This window comes from Mustela putorius, unplaced genomic scaffold (assembly GCF_011764305.1).
Source record: "Mustela putorius furo isolate JIRA1106 unplaced genomic scaffold, ASM1176430v1.1 tig00000145_pilon_pilon_pilon, whole genome shotgun sequence".
NCBI lineage: Eukaryota > Metazoa > Chordata > Mammalia > Carnivora > Mustelidae > Mustela > Mustela putorius.
In genome coordinates, this window is record NW_025421294.1 from 31,365,410 (window position 1) to 31,392,962 (window position 27,553).

General features: G+C 36.2%; 1 protein-coding gene across 1 annotated transcript in view; it reads right to left on the reverse strand.

Annotated features, from left to right (window-relative positions):
* Positions 1 to 7,270: 7,270 nt before the first annotated feature.
* The window catches only part of SLC27A6 (solute carrier family 27 member 6), a 64,122-nt gene continuing 43,839 nt past the window's right edge, over positions 7,271 to 27,553 (reverse strand). Inside the window, exons 5-10 of the mRNA XM_045075552.1 lie at positions 24,016 to 24,210; positions 18,321 to 18,411; positions 14,937 to 15,135; positions 13,568 to 13,665; positions 11,904 to 12,034; positions 7,271 to 7,846 (exon numbers count right to left, since the gene is read on the reverse strand). Coding sequence (XP_044931487.1) covers positions 7,670 to 7,846; positions 11,904 to 12,034; positions 13,568 to 13,665; positions 14,937 to 15,135; positions 18,321 to 18,411; positions 24,016 to 24,210 — 891 coding nt within the window. The 3' untranslated portion in view covers positions 7,271 to 7,669. The remainder of the gene's footprint in view (positions 7,847 to 11,903; positions 12,035 to 13,567; positions 13,666 to 14,936; positions 15,136 to 18,320; positions 18,412 to 24,015; positions 24,211 to 27,553) is intronic.

Here is a 27,553-nt window from a genome sequence, read left to right on the forward strand (position 1 = left end):
TGAGAAATGGATACACTGCAGAGTCTTAGTCTCAAACTTAGAAAGAAAAGAAAAAGGACGAATGTCAGAGTGAATATTTGGAGGAGAAGCGCTTAAATTAGTCTTGAAATTAAAGGAGTTTTGAAGTGAAAATAGCTCTGCTTAAGAAGGAAGAGGACCAAAGAGTTAAATCCAGGGTAGAATAGGAACTTACCTATGTGGGGGAGAGGGAAAAAAGTGTTAATTAATTAACCAGCTTTTTAAATTTTTGTGTCATTTTAGTTACTATAGTTTTTCCTGATATAAGTTAAATTTTAGATTTTTAAAATGCAGCGAGGAATGAAATGTGCTGGGCAGAAAAGAATTCACTCACGTCGTTACGACTTCTCTTCAGGTCACACAGTACTTGCAAGATTTTTACCTTTACGAAGGGCATCTTGCTGGCTCAGTCAGCAGACCCAGCGACTCTTGATCTCAGGGTTGTAGGTTCAGGTCCCTTGTTGGGTGTAGAGATCACTTTAAAAATAAATAAATAAAGGTTTTATTTATTTATTTTTACTTCAGGAAAAAGTGAAAAAAAAAAAAAAACAGAGAATTTGTCCTCCTCATCTTCTCCCCTTCTTACTGAGTCTTTCAATCCTAAATCTCAGATGCTGCTATATATGAAAGGCAGTTGGCTTTCTGGTTCACTTAAAATTATATTTTTGTATTGTTACTGCATTAATGCTTGTGTTTTGCTAGACAGTTGTATTTTTCAAAGCATGATGCAAATTTTATTCTACATTATAACAAGGAAAGAATCCGGGCACCAGCCCATAAGCGCATTATAATCTCCTGGAGACTGTGGATTCTGAGAAACAAACTGAGGGTTTTGGAAGGGAGAGGGGTTGGGGGTTTGGTGAGCCTGGTGGTAGGTATTATGGACGGCACATATTGCACAGAGCACTTGGTGTGGTGCATAAACAATGAATTTTGGAACACTGAAAAAAAATTAAATTAAATAAAAAAAGAAAACAATCCACTTAGTTCTATGGAGAATGAAATGCTATGATTCCATAGAGGATGATAGGAAACAGGCAATCTGAGTTTGTGTCCCTGTGGCCACAGGCTGACCCCAGATGATGCTGGCACTCTGGGAATAGTTTGCCAGCTACTGAGTAGCAGAGAGAGCCTCAAAGCAATATAGAGATAGCCTTACTCATACAATCTATCTTGGCATTGGAAAGCTTATTTAATCCGTCTTTTAAAGTATCTTTTACAAAGATGTCTGGGTGGCTCATTCAGTTAAGGGTCTCCCTCTTGATTTCCGCTCAGATCATGATCTCAGGGTCATGAGATTGATCCCTGAGTCAGGCTCCACACCCCACATGGAGCCCAAGATTCTCTCTCTTCCCCCTCTCCCTCTACTCCTTCCCCAACTCATGCTCACATGTTAGCTCGCTCTCTCCCAATAAAAAAATTATAAAGTATCTTTTTACATAAGGTAAGAATGACAAAATTTGTTCTTATAAATTATTTCTTCAAAATAATAGCCACTTGCAATTTTATTAGCCTTTCCCCCTTCTGGCTATGGCTTACTCTTATTGCTAATAATGTCAGACTTTGTACTTGACTTACCTTTCAATCCGATTTAGCAGCTTTCCTGAAAGTCCCATACATAACACATTAGGATGCTTTTCTTCTTCTTTTTTTTTTTTTTTTCCACATCAGGATACTTTTAATGACAGTAACAGGAACCCCACTCAAACTAAAGGGATTTCATTGCCTCCCATAACTAAAAGTCCAGATGAAGAACAAATTGCTTGAGTGGTTCAATTTGGGATTTTCTCCATTTCTCTGCAATGCTCAGCTCCACATTTCTGTATGTGTTAGCTTTTCCCCCGTTAGCTCAATCTCCATGTAATTGTAATACAGCTACTGTTGACATTAGGGCAACCTGATAACCTCATTCACATCTGGCTGGAGAGTCTGCCTTTCCATTGTTCTCTGGTAAAAGTAAGGAAGGACTTTCCCAGGAACCACCAGAAAACTTTGTCCTGGTGCCTCATTAATGAGAATATGAGGCTGATTACCATTCTTCACAAGCCACTGTTAAAGGGAATACCAAGACCAACCAGTTCTACCCCATAAGCCGAGGTCAATTACACAAACATTACAAATGACAGAAGAAAATCATCATCATCATCATTATCATCACCATCATCACTACCATCACCATTTCAGATAGGTTAAAAATATTAAACTTATTGGCCTTTATTTTATTTTATTTTATTCCTATTAGAGACCCCTACCAATGCATCTCACTAGTGACCTATTCCACAGCCATGGAGCTTAAAGTAGCTTTTTTCTAAACTTCTGTGTCCAGCTTTTTTCTTCCCATGCTCCTCCTGCAAGCCTTCCCAATCAAGCAAGTTCTCTCTTTCTGGGTTCTGCTAAATAAAGGTAAGTGAATATCCTGTATGCTATTCATTCCTATATTAACTTGCTGATTAATTGACACTTAGATAGCTTTGTGATGAATAATAAGAAGGAATATTAGTTGTTAATTATGGTAATTGTTGTCATATGTGAATTAGTAAGGCTTGGGAATTCACCTTTTCAGGAATGTAACCCTCTACCGAAATCTTGTTTCCATGGGAAAATGAATTTATCTTCTATCATTTCCATTGGCATAAATTCATTTATTATTTGAATTAGCATATGGCTCTAAACTTAAATACTAGTTTTTCTAAATTAATGTAACCTTTCATTCATTCAATAAAAATGATATTGCTCAATCTAATCCTGTAGATAGAAAATGGCCATCTCTATTTTTGCAAACTGAAGGCTAAACACAATTGTGCATATTTAATAGATAGATGCAACAAGCATTTTTTTTAATTGAGTGTACCCACGGCCTTCACATTTGTTGTTCACTTCATCTTCCAACATTTTTGGAAGGCAGATTTATAACTTCTATTTTACAGGTAAGCAAAACAAGGCTTAGAGAGGTGAGTCGCCAAGCAAAGGTGACCCAGCTAGCTAAACATCAGGGCTGTGAGAGGACAGAACACAGTAAATCCTGACTCCAGTTTCACTCTACCCATGAGTTTAAATAGGGAGACGTAATGGCTAGACACTGGACAGGACAATGCCAAGGTGACAGTGAATTTAATTTCCAGAAATCATATATCGAAAGAATATTTCGCTACATGTTAAACTTAATTCATCTGCAGTGTGGGCCACTAGACATAAGTCACTGTTTGACCAGAAAAATTTTTAAGAAATAAAAAATCACTACATATTAATAAGAGAGATTATTACTCACCATTCTTCTATACAATTTATAGAATATGTTAGTCTGATCTCTCTCCTACACAGAAACAGTAATTTTCTTAAAATTGCCCAATATTTTAGATTCCAACCATAGATGCAAGCATACACACCTCCAGGTTTTTACTGACCTTGAGAGTTTTGAGGAGTGCTAGTCGGCTGTTTTGCAGAGTATTCTCTACTGGCATTTGTGTGATGCTTTTTCCTATGATAAGGCGTTATCTATGGGTTATTGCCCACAGTCTTTTTTTAGTCTCGTGTGAATGACTAAAGTCTAAGAAAAACATATGAGAGATCTGAATTAATGCTTTGTTCTGCTTATATACAGAGCTTTCCCCATTTCCCAGAAAAAATTAATTCCTCTTACCACAAACCCCATTTGATATAAATGTCTTTTCATATCACACAGATCATAATATCTTCATATAATATTCTCTTCTTGGTTTAAATAGTGTGTGAAGGTAATTCAATAGCAAAATCAGGTATTTTGATGAGGATCAAAACCAACTGACCACTCATAGACTTCCTTTTTAAACATAATGGTTTGGCTTGCCTAATAATCACCAAAATATTTGATTAGTACAGGATTCACAGAAGTAGATTTGACTGTTATCTTTGATATAAACCAATTAGTTCCTATTTTTCCCTTACTGGTTTTCTTGGCAACATCAAGAAAGAATTGCCTTTTTGTTTGCTAAACTTACTCTGACAGAAATCTGTTTCCTATGTTACTGCTTTTGTGGCATAAGCTTTCACGTATTATCTTCAATATTTGTAGCTCATTTGCATGAAAATATAATATCTAGTCTCAATACTGCAGCTCTTAATATATGGAGAATTTGCTTTCCTCTTCCATTATGTCATTGACAATTTATAAAATATATGCCTGTGGAAAATGGCATTTTTTTGGCCCAGAGATTCACTTACAGATAATAGTACATTCAAGAAATAGCACAAAGAAGAGTCATTGTAAAAAAAAAACGCCCAGGTGGTGGGTATTAGAGAGGGCACGGATTGCATGGAGCACTGGGTGTGGTGCAAAAACAATGAATACTGTTACGCTGAAAATAAATTTAAATAATTTAACAAAATAAATAAGTAAATAAAATCTTATTTAAAAAAAAAGAAAGAAAGACAGCCAAAACCAAAGCAAAGCAAAACAAAACAAAACAAAAAGACAGCCAATGACTTAGCTAATTCCATTCCCAAATCTGGCAGCTCGATGTCAGCATAAACCCGTCTTTGACCCACCTATTACCGGTATGGGTCCCTTGTTCCCATACATCATGCCTATGGAAGCAAAGTAATCCCTTGGCTGCTCTTTCTATTCTGGCCCCAATTGATAAATAGGTAGAAAGAAGTAAAATATCTGCCAATTTTAAGAGAACTGCATCATGAATCCTACTAGAAGACCCTAAGAAACACAATCAATGACAATTCTGTGATTATTTGAAGAGATCCTTTACTGCAATTTTTCTTCCATGTCAAGAATTAGAAGTTAAGAACTGAATTTCAGTTTGAACCAGAATTTATCTAATTTCCATTTTGAAGGGCAAGATGGAAGCACTTAATTTCAAGCTATTTTGGCTTCTCTTCTATCATTTCCCTCAAATTTGGGTCTACATCCTTGGGAATGTGCTGTGGATACTGGAGAGGAGGGGGGCAATGGGTTACCCCACCATGCAGTTCTCTCTGGAAAAGTCAGTTTTATTTGGTTCCCAGTCAAAGATCCATGTAGTTAGCCACTGAGATGCCCCTATTCTAGCACCTAGCCCTCTAAAAGCCAAATGTCCTTCTCACTAATTTCCTGCTGAAGTCAGAGTCATGGGGACCATTCTGTTTCTGAATTAGTCTCATGGCTTCTCATAAGTCTCTGTGACTCTAAGACCAGAAACTTTCTAATCTAGATAGATTCTAGAATCTCTCTTATCTACATTTTCTTGAGGATTTCATTTCTTAGAAATTAAAATCAGAAAACCTTCTTGCCCCCTGCTTTTGTCCTAGTAAACTTGGATCTTGGTAGGGGTTCCATCTTTTTCATATTCTTTCTCCTTTGGAAGAGAATTCATCTTCTCTTCCATTTGCCTCCCCCCCTTTTTTGTGCAAATGTTCTTAATATATAATAAATGTGGGCAACTACCTTCCCCAGGTTTCTAGACATTTTCTCTTAGTTTCTAGCTCTTTAAAAACTTTAATTCTTAGTGTCTTTTGTCTTAAAGAAATTTTGAATCTCATGGGATCTTATTTTCTATTTCTTTTATGTCATGAGTTATTTTATGCACGGATGGAAATTTTCTATATCAAGGGAAAGGAAGAGAAACTCATTACCTCAGTTTTCTATAATTAATTACTGTAATTAATTACACAGAGGGCCCATCTTGGTCTTTATATGTGTTTTCAAGGTTTCTTTTGCCTTTGAAGCATTTTTCAATGGTATAAGTGTGAGGCTTTCTTCCCCCATCCATCTATGGTTCCTTTGAAATCCCGGTCTCATGTGTTTCCTATTTTCCAGTAACTTCTGACAATGCTTTATCCACTGAAGACAGTCTCTCTTGTTCCCTCCATTCCCCCATCTTTTAGTGGATTATTGTTTTCATGATATTTTGTCTTTTACTATAATGAATTTGACAAGAAAGTTACAGGTAAGGGAGTAAGATATGTATGCTAAATTCACCATCATTTTCTCATCTCTAACAATTTAAAAAGTTATGAGTTAGTAGTAAAATGTTCATTCAGATTTATTGCAATAAAGAGCACCCATACATCAAAACTATGTATGTAAAGACAGAACAGACTTTTAATGGGAAAGGTAAAGAATCCAAATCACCAATATAAAAATCAAGTGCCAATGTATTCATTCACTTAATAGTTTTTAATAAAGACAGTTCATCCATTCTCATATATTTAACAGGAGAATGGATACACTTAGACTTACTTAATTCATTCTGACTTAAGAACTTTTTTCTCTTTAAAAATTTCTTATTTCTGCAAAGTTGATTACATCTTGTCATTTTTTCAATCTTAAAGCTTTACATTTTATTTCTATGCTACTATGCTTAACCTATACATTTAAAAAATATTTTAATTTCATAACTCTTGTTTCCCTAGTAAGTACAAAAAGGAACCCCTGTTTCTGCAACTTCTCTTCCAACCAAAATAAGCTTTTTTTTTTTTAAGGTTTTGTTTACTGATTTGAGAGAGAGATGAGCAAGTGAGATAGAGAGAGAGAGACAGAGAGACAGAGAATGAACAGGGGGAGAGGGAGAAGTAGACTCCCCACTGTGGAGGGAACCAGATGCAGAGCTCCATCCCAGGACCCTGGCATCATGACCTGAGCCAAAGGCAGATGCTTAACCACTGAGACACCCAGGCTTTCCCCCAAATAAGCTTTTTAACAGGAGGTAAAGCTAACTTTCCTTCTCCTTGTACAGGGAGCTAGGTTTACTGGCAAAGGAGCTTCCTGTTGGGCTCCGCTCCATTTAAGCCTAGCTCCACAACCTTCTCCTGTGGAAGCGAGCTCACTTTACCAAGAGAGTAATTTTTGTGGTTCCAGCTTGAAGCAAACCTTGGAGCTTGTTGCTTCCAGACCAGAAGAAGTCCAATTGTGTGTCTTATATTGTCCTGGCAATGCATTTCTGTTAATAACCACAAACCTGCTCACAAAGTCTCTTCTGCCGCTGATCTTAGTGTCAATACCTACATTCTGTTGCAATCCATTCTTTTTCTGTATCACCAGTGGTTTCTATAGCTCTGTTGGATTTTACCATTAATTTAATCTTATGTATCTTCCAAAAATTCCTAAATGTTTTGGGCTTACTGGTTTTCTTGGTTTGCTGTAAAACACTTCTGTATTTCTTCTATCATCAGAATGTGAGTTCAATAAGGGAGACAGGAATGTATGCATGAGGTCAGCCAGCTTTCTTGGACTGGAAGTTTACAGTTAAAACATCAGAAAAGAACCTCAAAACACATATTAGTGAAGATGATTTTATTGAGTTATAGGACAGGGTGCATAAGAATAAAACATTTGAGCAAAATTTAACCATTTACTCAAAACTAAAAACTTTCAATAGTAAAAAGTACATTTGTAGTAAGTTTCTAAATTGTTAACTACTGATTATGTAGAATGTTTATGACTGAAGCAAATATTTAATTATGTAGTGAACCCCCAGATAGATAAAACAAATAATCAACTGAAGTTTGTCATGGTCTAAAGCAAATGAAAGTTCCTACTTAGAAAAAAAGTTGTTGCATATTAAGAAAACACAGCATATGTTAGCTAATATCCATTTCCTCCTCCTGTATCATGTTAAAGAATCAGACACTTTCCTCTCACTTCTCCTAAGAAAACATATAAAAACCCCATGTGTAAAAATTCTTAAAGTTTGACCTTCCCTAACACTATTTGATTATAAAGTTCTTCGGTCAGTGGAACATAAGATTTTTTCAAGTTATCCATGAAATAAAGTGGGTCAGAAATTTTCAATGGACTAAATCCTTCTTCCATCAATTGAAACTTCTGTAGTTTGAATGTCCCTGTTGTTTCCATCTTCTCCTACAAAGCAATTGTCAGGATTAGTGGAATCATTTAATATTATCTAAAATCTATAAACAGAATATTCAATTACAAGATAGACTATAATATTTAATTGTAACAATTTTATATTCTGTGACCATCTCTCTATTTACTACTAATAATTTAACATCAGAAAATTTTAAAAATGCCCTCTAGAACAGTGGAATTTTTAGCTCAATTTACCTCTGAACTTTATTTAATATAGAAGAATTATGAAAATTGTCAAAAATTATAACCAACTATAGAAGCATCTAAAATACACAGGCTTATCTCTTTAATTCACTGTGAACACAACATCATGTACAGGAAATGCTATTAGACACCAAGAAGATAAAACCTCTGAAAGAGAACATTCCATTCCATAAGGCCAAATACTATAAAGACCAGGAGTAAAAGATGATCTAAATCTTGGGTTCTTAAACTGTGCACCGAGGTGCTCTGTGATACTTCTGTGAAATTCCAGTGTCTCTAAGGTGTATTTTAAATTTTCCAGGTAAACCCAGTGATACCTGTTGGTCACTGCTTGCTAACTACTAGCTCAAGGTAGTTCATACTTCCAATATTAGTTTGTGACACATTCTTTTCAACGATGCCATATCTTTGTGAAACAGGGTTTCCAGTGGTTGCTGTGATAAAAGGCAAGTACAGCTCCAAATCAATGTGCGACAAGAAATTAGGCTCTCCCTGTGCAGTCCAATCTAATTCCAAGGTTTGAGGAGTTGTACAATGCCCAATTTACATCTCTCTGGTAGTTGTGTTTGTCTAAAAATAAGAGTATTTTTTGCCTTTCAATTTATATACACTATTTTTTTCAAAGAGGAATTAATTTGTTAGATCTAAAGACTTAATGAATTTCTTTTGACCTAAATACTGAAGAACAGAAAATTTAGGTATTTGGTGAATCCCAAATGCCACGAAAATACTGAGACTCTAGAGATGCCATGAATCTAGAAAGTTTAAGAAGCTCTCTGCTTTAAGGGATTTAAGAGATAAAGTGTATCTCTCTGTGACAGCTTCAGGCATGGAGAAGTAACCTGCTTTGAGTCAGATGACACAGCGAGGTCCTTATAAGGTTATATGAGCCACCTGGCCATTTTTATTCATCCTTCTGGACTAATGCAAGACTCGCGTTCTCTCTGTACCCCCTTCCCTGATCTCAGCCTTTCTATCCCACCCTCTTCCCAACACGGTCATCACAGAATTAGATCTGGCTGTATGGAAACACATTCTGTTTTTCTCATTTTTAGAAAATTAAAAACTCCCTGTATGTATAAAATTGATATTCTGCCTTACACACACACACACACACACACACACAGCTCTAGCGGCACCTGGGTAGCTCAGTTGATTGAGCTTCAAACTCTTTGATTTTGGCTCAGGGTCCTGGCATCTGGCCCCATCAGCTCCACAATCAGCACAGAGTCTGCTTGGGATGCTTCTTTCCCTCTGCCCTTCTTCCTATTCCACTTTTGTGCTCTCTCCCCACCTCTCTCTATAATATGTAAATAAATAAAATCTAAATAAACAAACAAAAAACCCCAGCTCCATTATATGCTGTGTGTATTTCTACAGGTAAGGTTAATTTTATTTAGGTAATAAAAACCATTAGGTAATGGTTTAATAAGATCTCATCTAATTATATTATTTTAATTAACATTATTCTTATTCTAGCTAATAAAGAATATCAAAATTTTTAACTCCTATAAATAACATTTTGTAGAGCATCTTTATATATAACATTTGTTCAGCTTTGATTACTTTTTAAGGATACATTTCTGGAAATGAAATTACTAAGTCAAAATATATGTAAATTCTAAGAGCCCAATTATATATTTACCAACTTGTTTTCTAGTGAGGTTATAACAGTTTGTATTTCCACAAGCAGAATGAAAGGATCAATTTAATTTAATTTCATCCCACCCATACTAAGTAATATCACATTAAATTTGTTTTTTCTTTGGTAAATTTAGGGTGCCTGGGTGGCTCAGGCAGTTAAGTCTCTTTCTTTTTTTTTTTTTAATGTTATATTAGTCGCCATATAGTACATCATTAGTTTTTGATGTAGTGTTCCAAGATTCTTTGTTTACTTATAACTCCCAGTGCTCCAAGTGTCTGACTCTTGATTTTGGCTCAGGTTATGATCTCAGTGTCCTTTGAGGGAGCCTCACATAGGGCTATGGGCCCAGGGAGAGTCTTCCTGAGGATTCTCTCTCTCCATTTGCCCTTTCTCTACCCACCCCCAAAATAAATAAATCTTTAAAAAAAAATTTTATAAATTTAGTGGCAAAAATAATCATTTTTTAAATTTTTGCTAAATGGATTTTGGTAAGATTTTGATTTTGATAAGATAGTTCTTTTATTTACTTTGTCAGAAGTGATTTAAAGTTTTGTTCTGCTTATATCGGATAATTTATTATAATTCATTTGTTAAATAAATATTGTTACTGCCAACTAAGTACAATGCATTGTACTAACTATAGCAAATACTATAATAAATGTAACAGTCACATTTCTATTTCTTTAGGTATTAAATGATGCTAAAACATTTTCTAAGTTTGTGTAAGACTGACTTAGATTTCTAGAATAGTTCTATGCCAAAATATTTCTTCTTCTTAATGAAAGTGAATTTTAAGTTGCCCTAGAGGAAACGTGTTTAAGATACTATTTAAACTACCAACTGTCTACCCCATTAAAATATATTATTTGTAAGGTAGTATGGGGAAATTCAAGAGAAAACTGAATGTGATTATAAAAGGGAAACATGAGACATCCTGTGGTGTCAGAATTGTTCATATCTTGGCTGAAGTAATTGGTGAAGAAGCAATACAGATGATAAGAGTGTATAGATCTTAATACACACACACACACACACACAGGTAAAGCACAAAATTTATTAAGATGGGTAGATTGTATCAACATCCATGTCCAGGTTATAACAGTTTTGAAAAATAACACCGCTGGAGGAAATTGAGTAATTGCTACACTAAGGATCTTTCTCTGTGTTATTTCTTCCAATAGCATGACTACAACAATCTCAATAAAAATTTCAGTCGAAAATGTATCAATTCTGCTTCATACTTTTGCTTACCTTTGGCATTTCAGAGGACCGATAATTATGAAAATAATCTGAGACAATGTGTATGAGAGCTCTTAAAATTATGTAAATTAATATTTAAAAATTATGTAAATGAAATATATACTTATGACAGTTCAGATGATGCATCCCTTTGACCAAGCCATGGCAGGGCCATGAAGATGCTCAGCGAATGCTTGGAAGATGAATATGATGCTATCGATTGTTCCGCTAGGGATCTAAGAGTGATACGATGAATGTATCCAGAAAAGTTTTGTGATTGGATGTTAAGAGATAAGTACTAGCTTTGGGGACACAGTATTAAATACACGAATGGCTGAATAAATGAGTGTGCAAATTCATCCAGTGGCTGAGCAAACTCTTCTTTTTACTGTATTTTATTCTAGCAACTTAACAAGAGAGTGCCCACCTCTCAAAACAAATAAACTGAGAATTCCTTAAAAGTATAGAGTCCCAGAGGAAGGCTGGACAGAATGAGGGTAAAAATTAAAAGCAGAATTGCTTAAAGCCAATTGCCTTTCAGTTCTGCACACATCCTCAGACACCTTGATGTCAGCCTGGTGGAACACAGTTCTAGGCACAGAGCACCAAGTGTCTTCACAAGGCTTGTGTACAATGGAGTTTGGGCTTGCACCATTGCTGAGGTCTTGAGTGAAGAGGAAGAAAGCAAGTCTATAATTAGACTTAGACAAAGACAAAGACACCCTAGCATTTCATCAAGTTCCCTTCTATAATTAGGCTTCAAATATGGCATAAATTAGCATCCCAATGCTTTTCATTATTCTTGAGGTTTTCTAATATAAATCAAATGCACACATTATCTAAAAGATAAAATATTATCTTGTAAATAAACCATCTCCTGGAATCCTGGTCTTGTAGTTAAGTTGAATCTTTAGTTAAGTAATATTACCTGAATTCTTAAAATTCAAACAGTAGAGTTACCTGAATTCTTAAAAATCGTGGGCAGGCATAAGCTGGTAAGAATGTTACAACTTGTTCATAAACCTTCTCCAAGTCCAGAGACTTATTTGGTTTTAAAGTAATAGAAGCCATTCCTGCTTTTCCTTCATAATCTGAGAAAAAAGTTTGAAATAGCATTAATTTTACAAGCACTAGGTGATTTTTAAAATGATTCTCTTAATCACATACTAATTATTGCAAATGGAGACATTAATCCTATCACAGCAGTAACAATGCAACAATAGTATAAATGAGTGGATCCCTTCCTGAGCATATGATCTATGTCCCAGAAATAAGTCAGGAACAGGAAAGGATACAGTCTATTCTTGACTGTCAACACTACACAAATGAAATAGATGGAATAGAAAACACCATAAATAACCCCCAGTTTGCATTCTACCACCATTAATATAAAATACCGGGAGGAAACACTTATTTAATGGTGAATTTATTCCAGACAAATATCCATGTTAAGAGTCAATACAAAAATTAAAAGGCAACATTGTTTTTAAATTTAAAAACCAGACTGGTCTTGAATTCCACAGATCACTTAGTGCTTATCATGCCACCTATGTGTTTTTTCAGGGAAATAGTATAGACAACACTCAAGGTCTATTAGAGTAAACATCCCCTTCCTCTGCTCCTCATTTAAACACTCCCATCCCATTGTCCTGGGCACCTATAAACATTAGTTGGACATTATTTACACTTTTCAAAACAAAACAAAACAGCAAAGGAGAACAACTATCCTATCATTTCATTTTGGTAACTTTTCTTTGTCATTTTCACCATCATGAGACAATCTTCATAGGCACATTTACAAAGATAAATGAAGCCAAACAAGTTTTTAAATTATTTTTTATAAAGGTTCAACTTAAGGGGCACCTGGGTGGCTCAGTGGGTTAAGCATCTCCCTTGGGCTCAGGTCATGATCCCGGTATCCTGGGATCGAGCACCGCATCGGGCTCTCTGCTCAGCAGGGAGCCTGTTTCCCCACCCCTCCCCCCTTCCCCCTCAGCCTGTCTCTCTGCCTACTTGTGATCTCTGTCAAATAAATAAAAATAAAATCTTTTAAAAAGTAAAAATAAAAAGGTTAACTAGGGCTCCTCAGTGGCTCAGCTGGTTCAGCAGCTGCCTTTACCTCAGGTCATGATCCTGGGCTCCTTGCTCAGCAGCAAGTCTGTTTCTAGCTCTCCCTCTCCTTCTGCCCTCCCCCTACTCACGCATGCTCTCTCTCTCTCTCTCAAATAAATAAAATCTTCAAAAAAAAGATTCAATGTAATCACAAGTCAGTGTTACTAAACATTTAAACTAGCATGTGTTCCTATTTAGTGGCATGCATAAACTCTAGTCATAAAAGAAACAATAACAGACTATTGAAAAGCTGGAATTATTTTCAAGCAGTGAGTCATGGACCAGAATTTTCAAGCTTTACTTAAAAATACACACATCCATTAAAATTAAGTTGGTACTGGATGTGACCATGGCATTTGTTAGCCTGGTCTAGGGCATTACTTGCCAAGACAAGACTAAGATATTTAATATATCAAAAAATGAAATGTCGAATTAGTAATATCGTTACAAAAGTAAAGAAAAGCAACACATTCTATTTTAAGAATTCTTCCAAACCTGAAATATACTCGTACCTGGCACCGTTACCCCATAGACGTTTGCCTCCTGTATAAAATCCAGCATTCCAATAACGTCAGCAACCTCTGTGGTGGCAACGTTTTCTCCTTTCCACCTAAATGAAAATCAAGTTCCAGTGAATGTACCTCTGTCTGAAGAAGTAGGTACCCAGTTTTAGCTTCAGTGCCTTGTGTTTGGTTCTGGGCAAGTTCCAAGTAACCACACACAATGGCAGTTTTTGAAACGAAAGGCATTTCCAAAGAAGCACTTCACCTCAGTGAAGTCAACAAAAGCAGAATCATTGTTTTAATTAAAATTACTGTATATGTGTTTCATTGGCATAAATCGATTACTATAAGATGTTTTTCTACAGTATATCATAAAAACAAAGGAATGATAATTCCTCTTATTTTGAATTGTAATTACAATTAAGACATAACATTGCCTATCTCTAATGATAGAGTCAGAAAAAATGAAAGGAAAGTTCCAATTGTCTCTCACGGTAGTGACCTTTAATTTCTAGGGGTTAACCCCTTTGGATCCTTTAATGCAAATGAATTATGGATTGAGTATATTCAATTAGAATGATTTTATACAAAGTAAGCCCGTAAGTTGTAGGAGAAGGTAAGGAAGTATGATTCATTTATCCATTCAAACATTTTTTTGAATGTCTCTTGTATGTCCCTCATTATTCCATAATCATTGAGTAGTAAAGCAAAATCATTGAATAAGCCTAAAATAATCTTAAGGAATTAAGAAGGAAAATGTAAGAAAGGAAAATTTTGCTGTTTCATTGTTTTTATCATTCAGTCAAATATTAGACCAGACTTGACCAAACTGGCTTTCTTTTTTTTTTTTTTTTTTTTTAAAGATTTTATTTATTTGTCAGAGACAGAGGGAGAGAGAGCGAGAGAGCACAGGCAGACAAAGAGGCAGGCAGAGGCAGAGGGAGAAGCAGGCTCTCTGCCAAGCAAGGAGCCTGATGTGGGACTCGATCCCAGGACCCTGGGATCATGACCTGAGCCGAAGGCAGCTGCTTAACCAACTGAGCCACCCAGGCGTCCCCCAAACTGGTTTCTGTTTCAACTCTGCCATTTAAACATCACATCTGTCTACTTATCGTATATTCTTAAAAAAAGGAGCTCACTGATTTGGACCAAAATGATTCATTTAAATAATGATAAAAATTGACATCAACACTTAAATTAGGTTTTAATCTAGAAACAGATGGCCACTGAATTTTTAAATGGGGAGACATTACAGAGCTGAAAGCACTCTGTCTGCCCCAAAGGTACAGACCATGTGGTCTACAATCTTTCCACGGAGCCTTGCTTGGACATGGTTCACAATTCCAGAAGAAGCAGTATGACCCGTGATATTTCGCACCTGAAAGTGTTGCCAGTACGGTCCCAGAAATAAAAGAAATTGTCCTGATCTTGCACCATTAAGTCTCCTGTGTTAAAGTAAACATCTCCCTTCTTAAAAACATCACAAAGCAGTTTCTTCTCTGTGTGCTTCTTACTCCCGGCATAACCAAAGAAGGGATTCTTCTTTTTCACTCTACAAATGAGCAGCCCAGGTTCTCCTGGGAGAGAAAGGCACTTTTTGGTGACTTGATTAAAATTATTATTACACATATCATGCATGTACTTAGATTATATCTGACCAACACAACCAGTGTTGATATTCTTTCCTGGAACTTGATTTTTATTATATTTGATATTTACCCTGGGTGCCTGCATCCTGCATCCAACACACCCTTTCACAGACTGCCACCAACACAAACCACTTTGGAAAAACTAGCAAAAAGGAAAGCAAATGCAGGCAAAGGCACATTAAATTTATTTTACATCCTATCCTGGGTGGATAGACCGATCCATAGATTCAAGTTCCATAGATTTTAACACTGATAATAATGAAACTATATAAATAACCATAATAATAATTTTAGTAAGATTATGATAGTAGGAATATTTATCAGGCTTTTACTATGCAGCAAGCCCCATGAGTCCCTTGCAACTGTCATCCTATTTATTCTTCACAGAAATCCTTTAAAAATGATAATTAAAATCCTTATTTCACAAGGAAGGAGCCATGGCTGAGAAGGGTCAAGTAAGTTACTGAAGTCCAACAATGTTGAAAGGAATGGACCTAGAACTCAAATTCAAGTCCTTAATTTCACAACAAGGTTTCTGTTCAATACTATCTCAGATCTAGAAGGTAATAGAAGTTTAAGAAAATGTTTTATTATTATAGGATGTTATGTAGAAATCCTCAATGGGCAAGAGATGAGGCATGAAAGTTATTAGTATTCTTTATATGTAGACACATTAACTGAAACAAATTTTCAATCAGATTTACTCAAATTAATCAGGATTTTGCCCAGCAAGCTGCAAGATAAAAATCTACTTCTACGAGAAGTGTGGAAGAAAAAGGGGAGCAGCAATCACTGTCCCAGAACATCCCAAGGCCATTGTTGACATGGTTTGCCCCCCTGTAAACAGAGGCAAAGTCCACATGACTACTCAGATGGGGTTAATTCCAGAACACTATAAGCCAATTATGTCATTTTAACATTATTCAATGTTCATTGCTCCCACTCCTGCTGGACATCCTGGCTTCCACAGGCACATATGCCATTGGTCAAGCCAAGTCTGGTTGGCTACTGCAGAGGCCCCTCATTGTCACTGTCATCATGGACACCTTCATCATCATCGTCATCACCATTGTTATACTTCCTGAGTGCTTTCTGGGAACCAGTCACTATTCTGAGCACCGTATTTATCTGATTCTCATCACAAACCTGTAACACAAGCCCTCAAATCATCTTCATTTTACAGTAAAGAAACCAAGAAAGAATAGTAATTTGCCCAATGTCATACAGTTACCAAATGTGGGAGACGGGCTTTGTTTTTGTTGTTTTAAAGCCTCAGGCTCCATGCTGAGATAAAGACTCAGATGCTTAACTGACTGAGGCACCGGGGTGCCCCTGGTTTTTGCCCTTGGTTTTTATAAACCAAGTTCATCTGACTCCAAAGCCTGTCCTCCAACATATATTCCTTCAGTTACATTCCCTCTATTGCAGAAATTTCCAAGCCTCTCATGTTCCCCTTAAAATTTATATTCTTTGTTTTTCTTAAGACACAGGTTGACAGTTTCTTCCCTGACAAATTAATTATTGCAAATGCTTAAAAAGATCATAGTATTCTTCATCTACCTATTCCAGGCAAATGTATGCAAGATACAGTATCATTAATGGAAAAAATATTGAGTAATTTATAATGAGAATTACAGAACACTAAAGCAAATGTTTGGGGACAATCCACTTTTTTTTTTTTTTTTTTTTTTTTAAGATTTACAGATTTATTTACTTATTTTAGAGAGAGAAAGAAAGAGTGCAAGCACAAGTCAGGGGAGGAGTAGATGATGAGGGTAAGAGCGAATCCTCAAGCAGACTCCCACTAAGTGAAGAGCCCAAACAGGGCTCAATCCCAGGATCCTGAGATCATGACCTAAGCCAAAATCCAGTCGGCTGCTTAACCGACTGAGCCACGCAGGTGCCCAGGGACAAGCAGTTCTGAAACTCAAGTTCCAATGTTGATACTGTCCTAAATCCAATAAATAAAACACACCGGGAGTGCACGGTTGGCTTAGTCAGTAGAGCATGAAACTCTTGATCTTGGGATTGTGAGTTTGAGCACCATGTCGGGCGCTTAGATTCCTTAAAAAAAAAAATAAAATCTTAAATAAACAAAACAAAATAAAATACACTAGAAAGGTGTGAATAAACAAAGTTCTTTACAATCTTTTTATAATTGGCTTTTCTCTTGAACACAGCTTACAGACCTGAATTAGGGGAAGATATTTGATAAATGCTCTTAGGTTTGAAATTTAGAGGACAGGGCAATTTGTTTTTTAATAGACAAGGCTTATATTCTTTCCAAGCTTCCAGCTACCAAAACACACAAACAAGCCAGGTTTGCAACCTTTATCTCCACATTTGAAGTTAAGATTTAAATGAATTCATCTTTGAAATGTAGCCTAAGCATATTCTGAAAAAAGTAAAAAGTAATTTTGGCCTGATTTATCCAGCCTGAATCTCTAAACAATTCCAAGTGCACATATCTACATTGAAATCTCTAGACTGATCATATGCAGCAGCAAGTTAATTGTCTAACCAAAAATTATCAGAAACTATACCTTGGTGGAGGAGGGGAGTGAGATGGAGAAAAGCAGCAGGTAGGTAGCAAACCACATGCCAGGCTCTCTGTGGGACTTTGCATACATCACCTCATTTAATGGTCAACAAGAACCTCACAAAATAAATATTGTCAACTCTACATATGAAGAAAATGAGTCTCAGCTCGAGTGGCCTGTCCAAAGTTGTATATTTTCTAAGGATGAGAGCCCAGATATAAATGTAAGCCTGCCTGACTTTCCACTATACCTAGAGTGATAACTAAGGCATTCTTTTATACATTTTATCTTGGTGATAGAGGACATTAGCACTACTGTTATAACTAGAAGAGTGGATCAGGGAAAAGGGATCCCAGTAATAATCCATTTTAGATTTTAGTAACTGACCATCCGAGTGGCCCAATTGGGATCCCTAATACCTAATAATGAAACTATTCTACCTGCATTGAAATTCCAAATAAATCTCATCACATATCCATAACGGCTATTCTTTCTTCTCTAAATTCAGTAGTAATTAAATAGAAATTCAGAAACTTTTGCCTGAAAAGACATGGTCAAATGCAAGAATCTTACCTTTCTTCACACGAATACACCAGCCCTGTTCATTTCTAATGGGTTCATCTTTCTGAAAATCATACTTTAGCAAGTCATAACTGAAAAGAAGCTGCAAAAATAAAATTCAACAAACAACAAAAACAATAACGAAATACTTATTTGTGCAGTGACATCTACTGGTGGCAGAGTTTATGTTCAGGCAACTGAAATAAAGAATTAGAATGCAGATTTACGAAAAAAAGTAAACTTTCCTGATAAAAATTAAATACATATTTGAAAATCAAAACTGAAGGCATTATTAAAGAGCACTTATATGATGGCATTTACTTACATTTCATTTTATGTTGCACATTACCTTAGCAAAACATTAATTTTATTCTTGAATGAGCAGTATCAAACATCCCGGTGCTCAGTCACATACTCTACTAACTCTAGCTAAAAGGAACACTTCCTGCTTTCTTCTTTTTTTTCAATCATTCAAAAATATCCCTTCGGGGGCACCTGGGTGGCTAAACTGGTTAAGCATTTGAATTTTGGTTTCAGCTCAAGTCATGTTATCTCAGGGTCTTGAGAACCAGCCCCACATGCTTGGGATTCTCTCTCTCCTCTCCCTCTGTCCCTCTGTTCATGCTCTTTCTCAAATAAATAAATAAATAAAATTTTTAAAAATCCCCTGAAAGTTTTAATAAAACCAAAGTTTCAACTACACAAAGACAAGAATTTCATTATCTGTTTTTAAATTATAATCCCTTAAAAAAGGGATCAGATGCTTATTTGACTTTGAACTTTTCCCCAAGCCTTTCACCTTTATTTCCCTAAACTAGCACTCAGTACTTCTGTGCTGTGAGATAGCAAATTAGTTAGAACATGCTCATCAAGTTGGGAAACAAGCTAGTTGGACATCTCTCCTTGTCCCCAAATATTTCCAGCTCTCCTGCTCCTGTCATGTCCACCTATACACTAAGAGGTGATTCTGGGAGGAAAAATTGCAGATTGGTTCAACCCCACCCCTTCCTTTTATATATAAGAAAACTGAGGTTTTGCCAGTCAATTAAACAAGCTATCTTATTAAGGTGAACTAGAAAACAGTCATCTAAAAATATAGAAAAAATAATAAGGAAGAACACATAGAAGAGAGAAAGACAAAGAGGAGGAGGAACAAAGTGAATAAATATAGAGCAAATAAGTGGGAAAAGATGAATAAAATTAATGGGGTGCCTGGGTAGCTCAGTCATTGGGTATCTGCCTTCAGCTCAGGTCATGATCCCGGAGTCCTGAAATCGAGCCCTCAGTCGGGCTCCCTGCTCCGTGGGAAGAGGCCTGCTTCTCCCTCTCCCATTCCCCCTGCTTGTGTTCCCTCTCTCACTGTGTCTCTCTCTGTCAAATAAATAAGTGAAATCTTAAAAAAAACTATTAAGACTATATAAAGGAATGCATTTGACAAGCATCATTACAAGTGTGTTTAAATTGATAGGGAGAAAGGTAGAAAACTGAGTAATAAAATAATCTATAAAAATGATACCACACCTTTTTAAGCAATTAATTTAATTCCCTTGAATTTAACCAAAGAAAATGGAACCGAAGTTAAATTATGTGTTTTTTTAGAAAGAGAGAAATCAGTCCCTGTGGCATCAAGAATTTAACCTTAACCCCAGTTTAACCAGGGGTCTGGCTGGCTTTCACTCTCAGCTTCTGGGAGATTCTCTCTATGCCTTGCAATGTTATGGTCAACAGGACTCTATGTGTTAGCCTAAGGGCTTTTGGCATCCACATAGTGACAGTATGGTTCATATTGAGTGTCTCTGAGCCACATGAATAACATGATGTGGGGTGGGGACTTTGGGTCTCCCAGCTTGGCCTTCTGAGGGATTCGGGAAAGAAGTCAGCCTCACAAGAAACCAAATAGAGTTAAATGATGGAGCTGCAAAGAAGACTGCAGACACCAAGGCTGGTGAGCATCCCTAGCTGGCAATACTCTGCGTACATGGTCACATGTCAGTTCCAGGAGAGTAATGCCATCCTGACTGCGCATGAAAGGACCCCTAAAAGTCTTGCGTTTGGTGCCCTTTTGATTCTGCCCTATTGCTTCTCCCTCCATCTGATTTTAATCCATATCCTTTAGATGTAATAAGAATAATGACAAGTATAACAGCTTTTGGTAAATTTTGAGTACTCAGCAAATCATCGAACCCCAAGTGGGTTGTCGGGTCTTCAAAACTGGCAAGTGCTGTGAGAAGTGACGATGGTCTCATGGAGATTATTGCACTGCTGGTTAAATTTCCTGGTCCATAAAAATTGCCTACTTTTAAGATAATAAATAAGTTTACAGACATTTGAAGGTATCTTTTTATTAAATCCTTTTATGTGTGACTTCTTAATCCCAACCATCTAGCTCCCTAACAATGTTTAGAGCCTGTAATGTGGTGTTCATCTCTGTAATACTTTCATTCTTAGACCCTTTTATTTTTCTCCTTTGAACTGAGTGTGTCTACTTTTCAACTCCTTTTGTTAATTTATATTTCCCTTGTACTTTCATATCTTTTGAGCTCTTATTTCTTTTTAAAAGATTTTATTTACTTATTTGTCAGGGAAAGAGAGAGAGAGAGAGAGCACAAGCAGAGGGAGCAACAGGCAGAGGGAGAAGCAGGCGCTCCCTGAGCAGGGAGCCTGATGTGGGACTCGATCCCAGGACCCTGAGAGTATGACCTGAGCTGGAGGCAGAGGCTTAAGGGACTGATCCATCCAGGTGTCCCACTGAGCTTTTATTTTATTTATTTCTAAACATTTTATTTACTTAATTGACAGACAGAGAGGGAACACAAGCAGGGGGAGCAGCAGAGGGAGAGGGAGAAGCAGGCTCCCACTGAGCAAGGAGCCTAAAGAGGGGCTTTGGGCTCCATCCTAGGACCCTACGATTAAGACCTGAGCCCAAGGCAGACCCTTAATGACTGAGCCACCCAGGCGCCCCTGATCTTTTATTTTTAAAGAGAATGTTATTGTAATTTTTTAATCTATGGGAAATTATTTTACTAAATATTCCCTGGTCATTTTATAGGGCTTATCATTTTGCTGTGTATTTGTACTTTTTTGTCAGCTTTTATTAAGACTTCTTTTCTTTTTTCAAGTTTTATTTCTTCTAGGGATTTCATGTTTGTTCTCTCCCAATTTTATCATCCCTAGGTGTAGAAAAGGAGAAGCCAGTCTATAACTGTGAGTTGGGTTTGTCTCTCAAATCAGTCACAAAATTTTTAGTATTTGCTCTGGGGGCTTATATGGCACACATGCCCTTCGGCTATATACATTTAAATGGTAAGTACGGCACACAGGAAGGACATGTGGGATGCAGGAACTTTGTGTTGATGCCTCATCTTTTCCCTTTTTTATTAACAGCCTACCTCTGTTTAGATGTTGATTTGTCTGTGAAACAGTAGGGGGAAGCTTCCATTAGGTTTAAGTTTTTGAGAGATGGACTTATCAGATCTCTCCACATGATTATGAAAGTTATTGGTCCAAATTTTTCTGGTGACTTGGTATATAACAAAACAATAATATATGTATACTACAATAATAATGAGAAAAGATATAACTGAATTCATATGATACCAGGTATAATTCTTTTTCATTTCCAAAATGAAAAAAAAAATAGGTTGAAAATCAGAAGTTTTCCAAATAAATTGGGAACAATGACTTCTTGCTTTATTGACAGTATTACAGTCAGGGAATTTAAGATGTTATAAAATTATAATGAGGTCAAGTCAGTAATGTAAAATACAAATCTTCTTCATGTACTCTTGTTGGATGACTACTAGGGAATGACTCAGCTTCACTAAGAAGCTTTAATGCGAATATGAAATTCTTAATGGAACCAGTGCAATGAATTGAGAAAATTAACTGTATGGACTGAAAAACTCAATAAATATCAGCACTTACTTTCCCCAAATTACTTTTCAGAATGCAGCAGCATTTCTGAGAGGTCAATAAGACCCTCAAAATCCCAAAGAGTCTATCATAAAAGTAGTTTGCGCCTTCTCTAGGTTCCAAACACGAGATAAATTTACACCAGCTTTGACCTTATTTCTTTACTTTCTAAAAATTATATGTCTCTCTCCTCTGATACTTCTCACTAAATTTTATTTTGTGTTTCTTTAATTTTTGTTTTTGATTAGTTCCTTATTTTTATTTTTTTTTTTAGTTTATTTCAGTTGCTTTTTAATTAACCCCCAGAAATGGATATTTAGCTCACAAATTTTAAACCACTCTTACGTAGGTCCAATGTTTTGAAATATAACATTTTAATTTTGATTCAGCTCCCGTTATTTTTTTTAGATTTATTTTTATTTATTCACTTGAGACAGAGAGATAGCACAGACAAGAGCCTGAGCAGTGGGAGGAACAGAAGGGGAGAGAGAGAGACAAGCACCAGTAGACTTTCTGCTAAGTGTGGAGCCTAAGCATGAGATCCATCCCACAACCTGAGATAATGACTTGAAGCCAAAATCAGGAATCAACTGATTGTACCAGCCGGCGCCCCATCTCAAATTATTTTTCAATTTCTTCTTTTTTTTTTTTTTTTAAAGATTTTATTTATTTATTTGACAGAGATCACAAGTAGGCAGAAAGGCAGGCAGAGAGAGAGAGAGAGGACGAAGCAGGCTTCCTGCTGAGCAAAGAGCCCGATGTGGGACTCGATCCCAGGACCCCGAGATCATGACCTGAGCCGAAGGCAGCGGCTTAACCCACTGAGCCACCCAGGCGCCCCTATTTTTCAATTTCAATAATGATTTTTTGTCCACTCATAGAAACTTACAGATATTCTATAACCCAATATATAGATGACCTGTCATTTAAAAGATTTATTTCTACCTTAATTAAACTGCTGTCAGAGAACATAAGCCACATTTAATCTTGCTGAAATTCCCTAAGTGACCCAATAATCTTTGTGAATATTTCATAAGTGCTTGAAAAGAAAGGATATTCTGCAGTTTTTAGATGCAGTATCCTATAAATGTCTGTTAGTTCAAGTAACTTGTTACTGCATATTCTATAACATTGAAGGTTCTTTTTTTGTTTGTTCTAACAAAAACTGAAAGAGCTATAATATAATATCCTACTATGATTCTGGAGTTGTTTATTTCCACTTGAGTTTATAAACATTGTGCTATATAAATTTAGAAACTATTTTCTTTAATGAAACTTTTATTCTTTAAAAATTATTGTTCAGTGTAAGCTTTATGTTGACAATTACTTTCTCCAAAGCAGGTCAAGACCTGAGCTGAAGGCAGAGGCTTAACCCACTGAGCCACCCAGGAGCCTCAGAAACCTATACATAATTTTTATGTGATATAAAAATGAAGTGTAAGCAGAAACACTGGATTGAAAAAACTCAGGAAAAATGGAAAGAGTCAAAATGACATGTATCAGAAACTTTGCTTGTTTTTTATATATTATCTTATTAACTTTGAAGACAGAACAAAAAACACTTGGGTATCATTATCCCCACATTATACAGGAAAACCTGGGAGACAGTTGAGGTTTTTATAACCTATGGTTCACCTAGAAGCTATGACTTTATAGATATTCTCAACTTAAAAAAGAAAAGAAAAAGAAAAGAAAAAGGAAAGGTGATTGTATTTACCGTAATTTATAAACAGGAAGTCTAGAAGAGAGGTAAACTGACTTCATTATATTTATGGAAGGAAAATACTGTACTTACTTTGTGAAAGAAGTTTGTTCTCCCAACGGATCCTATTTTTCCAGTGTAATTCATGAAACTAATGTTTCCTTCAGTAGCTCCATAAAGCTCACACATCTTAATATTTCCAAATCTGTCTAAAAATTCCCTCCATACATCACTCCGTACACCATTTCCAACTGCCAAACGCACTTGATGATCTTTTTCACCTTCTCTCTGTTAGAAGAAAAGATTTTACTTGTAATTTATTATTTCCAGTTCTCCATTCTTTCTTTCATTACTATGATTTTATTGGCAAATATCCAGAAGTAAGTTTGCACATATGCAATAATGAAAGGGAAGTAAAAAAAAAAAAATCACGTTTAACTGTTGCTGAACCATGTACAATAGCTAATGAAACTAACACTGGCCTAGAATAATATAGCTTTTATTACCCCATACCTGGTAAAAGATCTTTACCTTCCAGATTACGAAAGCCTTATTTTGGTAGAGATCAGGTAAGGAAGAAAGCATATTTCAGGGAAAAAAGCATTACTTTTAAAAAAGTTATAAAAAATATACTTGAGTTTGTAATCTTAGCTCTACTACTTATTGTCTATATAACTTTGCACTAAAAGGTTGAATACCATTGCGATTCTCCATTTATTCACCTGTAAAAATGAGAATACCTCTCTCATCCTGCCGTATATAGTAAACCCAGGGCCTAGCATAGGATGAACGATACACTGTTATCATCTAATCCCTATAATATTTGACTTGCAAATATTATGTCAACTGCTTATAAATATTATTATTTTTCATTGTGTTATGTTAGTCACCATAAGTACATTAGTTTTTGATGTGGTGCTCTAAGATTCATTATGTATAATACCCAATGCTCCATGTAATACATGCCTTCCTTACTACCCATCACCAGGCCCTATGGCCTGGCAATTATAAATAATATTTTTAAATATGCAAGGACAGAGGAAAGGGAACCCTTGTGCTCTATGGGTGGGAATGTGTATTGGTACAGCCACTGTGGAAAACAGGAGAGAGGTTCCTCCAAAAATTAAAAATAAAACTCCCATGTGATCCAGCAATTCCACTTCTGGGCGCTTATGTGAAGGATAAGTGGAAAAGATATTTGCCCCCTACCCCCGCCACGTTCACTGCAGCATAAGTTAGTACCCAGGACACAGAAGCAACTCAAGTGCCCACTAATATATGATTGGACAAAGAAATTGTAGTGCACACACACAGACACACACACACACACACACACACACAGAGTGCGATATTACTAAGCCAAGAAAAGGGAAATACTGCCATTTGCAACAGCACAGATGGACCTTGAGGGTGTTATGCTTAATGAAATAAATCAGACAAAGACAAAGACCATATGATTTCATGTATATGTGAAGTCTAAAAACAAAAGCAAAAACAAAACTCAAAATAATCTCCAATGTAAAGCTCACGGATATAGACAACAGAGTCAAGGAGTGGGGTGAGGGTGAAATGGGTAAAGGAGATCAGAAGGTACAAAATTCCAGATATAAAATAAGTCAGTCATGAGAATATTATATATAGCAAGGTGAGTACAGTTAAAAATACTGGGCTGAATATTTGAAAGTTGCTAAGAGTAAATCTTAAAAGTTTCTCCACAAGAAAAAGAAATTTATAGCTATGTGTGATATTAGACATTAATTATATTAATTTTGGTGATCATTTTGCAATATACACAAATATCAACATTATCTTATACACCTAAGACTTACATAATGTTAAATGTCTATTATATTTACCAAAAAAAAACTGAGTAAGAATATAGTATGAATTAGAGTAAGAAGATACTATAAGTATAGTTATGATAAATCCATGATTGCCCGAGTGACTCCCATCCTTGTGAAAAATAATTATAAAATTAACAAGAAATAATAATACATCAGCAACAATAAAAATCAATATCCCTGACACTTATAATTAAAAATACACAACTGAGGTGAACAAGGGGAGGTGAACCATGAGAGACTATGGACTCTGAAAAACAATCTGAGGGTTTTGAAGGGGCGGGGGGTGGGAGGTTGGGGAACCAGGTGGCGGGTATTGGAGAGGGCATCGATTGCATGGAGCACTGGGTGTGGTGCAAAAACAATGAATACTGTTACGCTGAATAGAAATTTTAAAAAATGATTAAAAAAAAGAAAACCCACAACTGAGCACATTCTTTATCTCAGTTCCTTCTCAGTCTTAAAAGAAAGGTTTTAATCTATTAACTCAGTGGAAAGGGCTGGCATAAAGGCCTGCAGGTGGAAACACAAAACATGCTCTGAGGTGTTACGGAAACAGCAAAAAGAATGAGGAAGGTAGAAGGCTTGGTTGAAAATGTCTAAGTAGTCCCTGGACCCTTAGATATTCCAACATAGACAATTTATCTGGGTGTCTGCCCTCGCTACGTGTTTGTTATACAGATACCAGAGACTAACTTTCTGGAGAAGTCCATCCAGACAGTCACCAGTCTGGGGTTGAGGAATCTACTGAAGACAGTAGTGTTACAGAAAAGTATGAATACTAAATGGTGAGATCATTAAACTCTTCTGCTCTGATCTCAGAGCAAAACTAATCTGTAGTGACAGAAATCAGAATACTGTTCACATTTGGTGGGACAATGGCTGATTCTTGAAGCTATCCAGGGGGATGGTCTTCAAGAAAAAAAATAAACAAGGGTGCCTGGTGGCTCAGTTGGTTAAGCAACTGCCTTTGGCTCAGGTCATGATCCCAGAGTCCGGGGACCAAGTCCCGCTTCAAGCTCCCAGCTCCATGGGGAGTCCGCTTCTCCCTCTGAACTTCTCCCCTCTCATGCTCTCTCTCACTTTCACTCTCTCTCTCTCAAATAAATAAATAAAATCTTTTTATTTTTAAAGAAAAAATATAGGGGTGCCTGGGTGGCTCAGTGGGTTAAGCCTCTGCCTTTGGCTCAGGTCATGATCCCGGGGTCCTGGGATCAAGCCCCACATCGGGCTCTCTGCTCAGAAGGGAGCCTGCTTCCCTTCCTCTTTCTCTGCCTGCCACTCTGCCTACTTGTGATCTCTCTCTCTGTCAAATAAATAAATAAATAAATAATCTTTATTTAAAAAGAAAAAAAAATAAAGAGAATTACTTAAAAATACTCCAAGTGCTGTTAAATCATAATGAGAAATTTCAGCTTCAATGAAGAGTTTGAGAGTATTTCAATACTAACTCATTTAGATCCTAATTCATTGGGTGTTTATAAAGCCAGATTTTCTAAGAAGCAATTATTAGAAATGAAAAGTTGAAAAAATAAAATGGTAATGATCTTTTAATTACATGATATGCCTCAGCTGTGAATAAACTGTACATATTATAATTTCTTTATAATAACTTTTAAAAACCTGATTATCAGGGTAATTATATTGGTGCCAAAGAGGAAGAAGAAACAATCTATAAGAATATGTGAGGAGAAAGCCAGGTAGATGACAATTAAAACTAAAAAATCAAAAAATTAGTAACATACATATTTTATTGAGAAATATATGACTAGATAACAACCAGAAATATG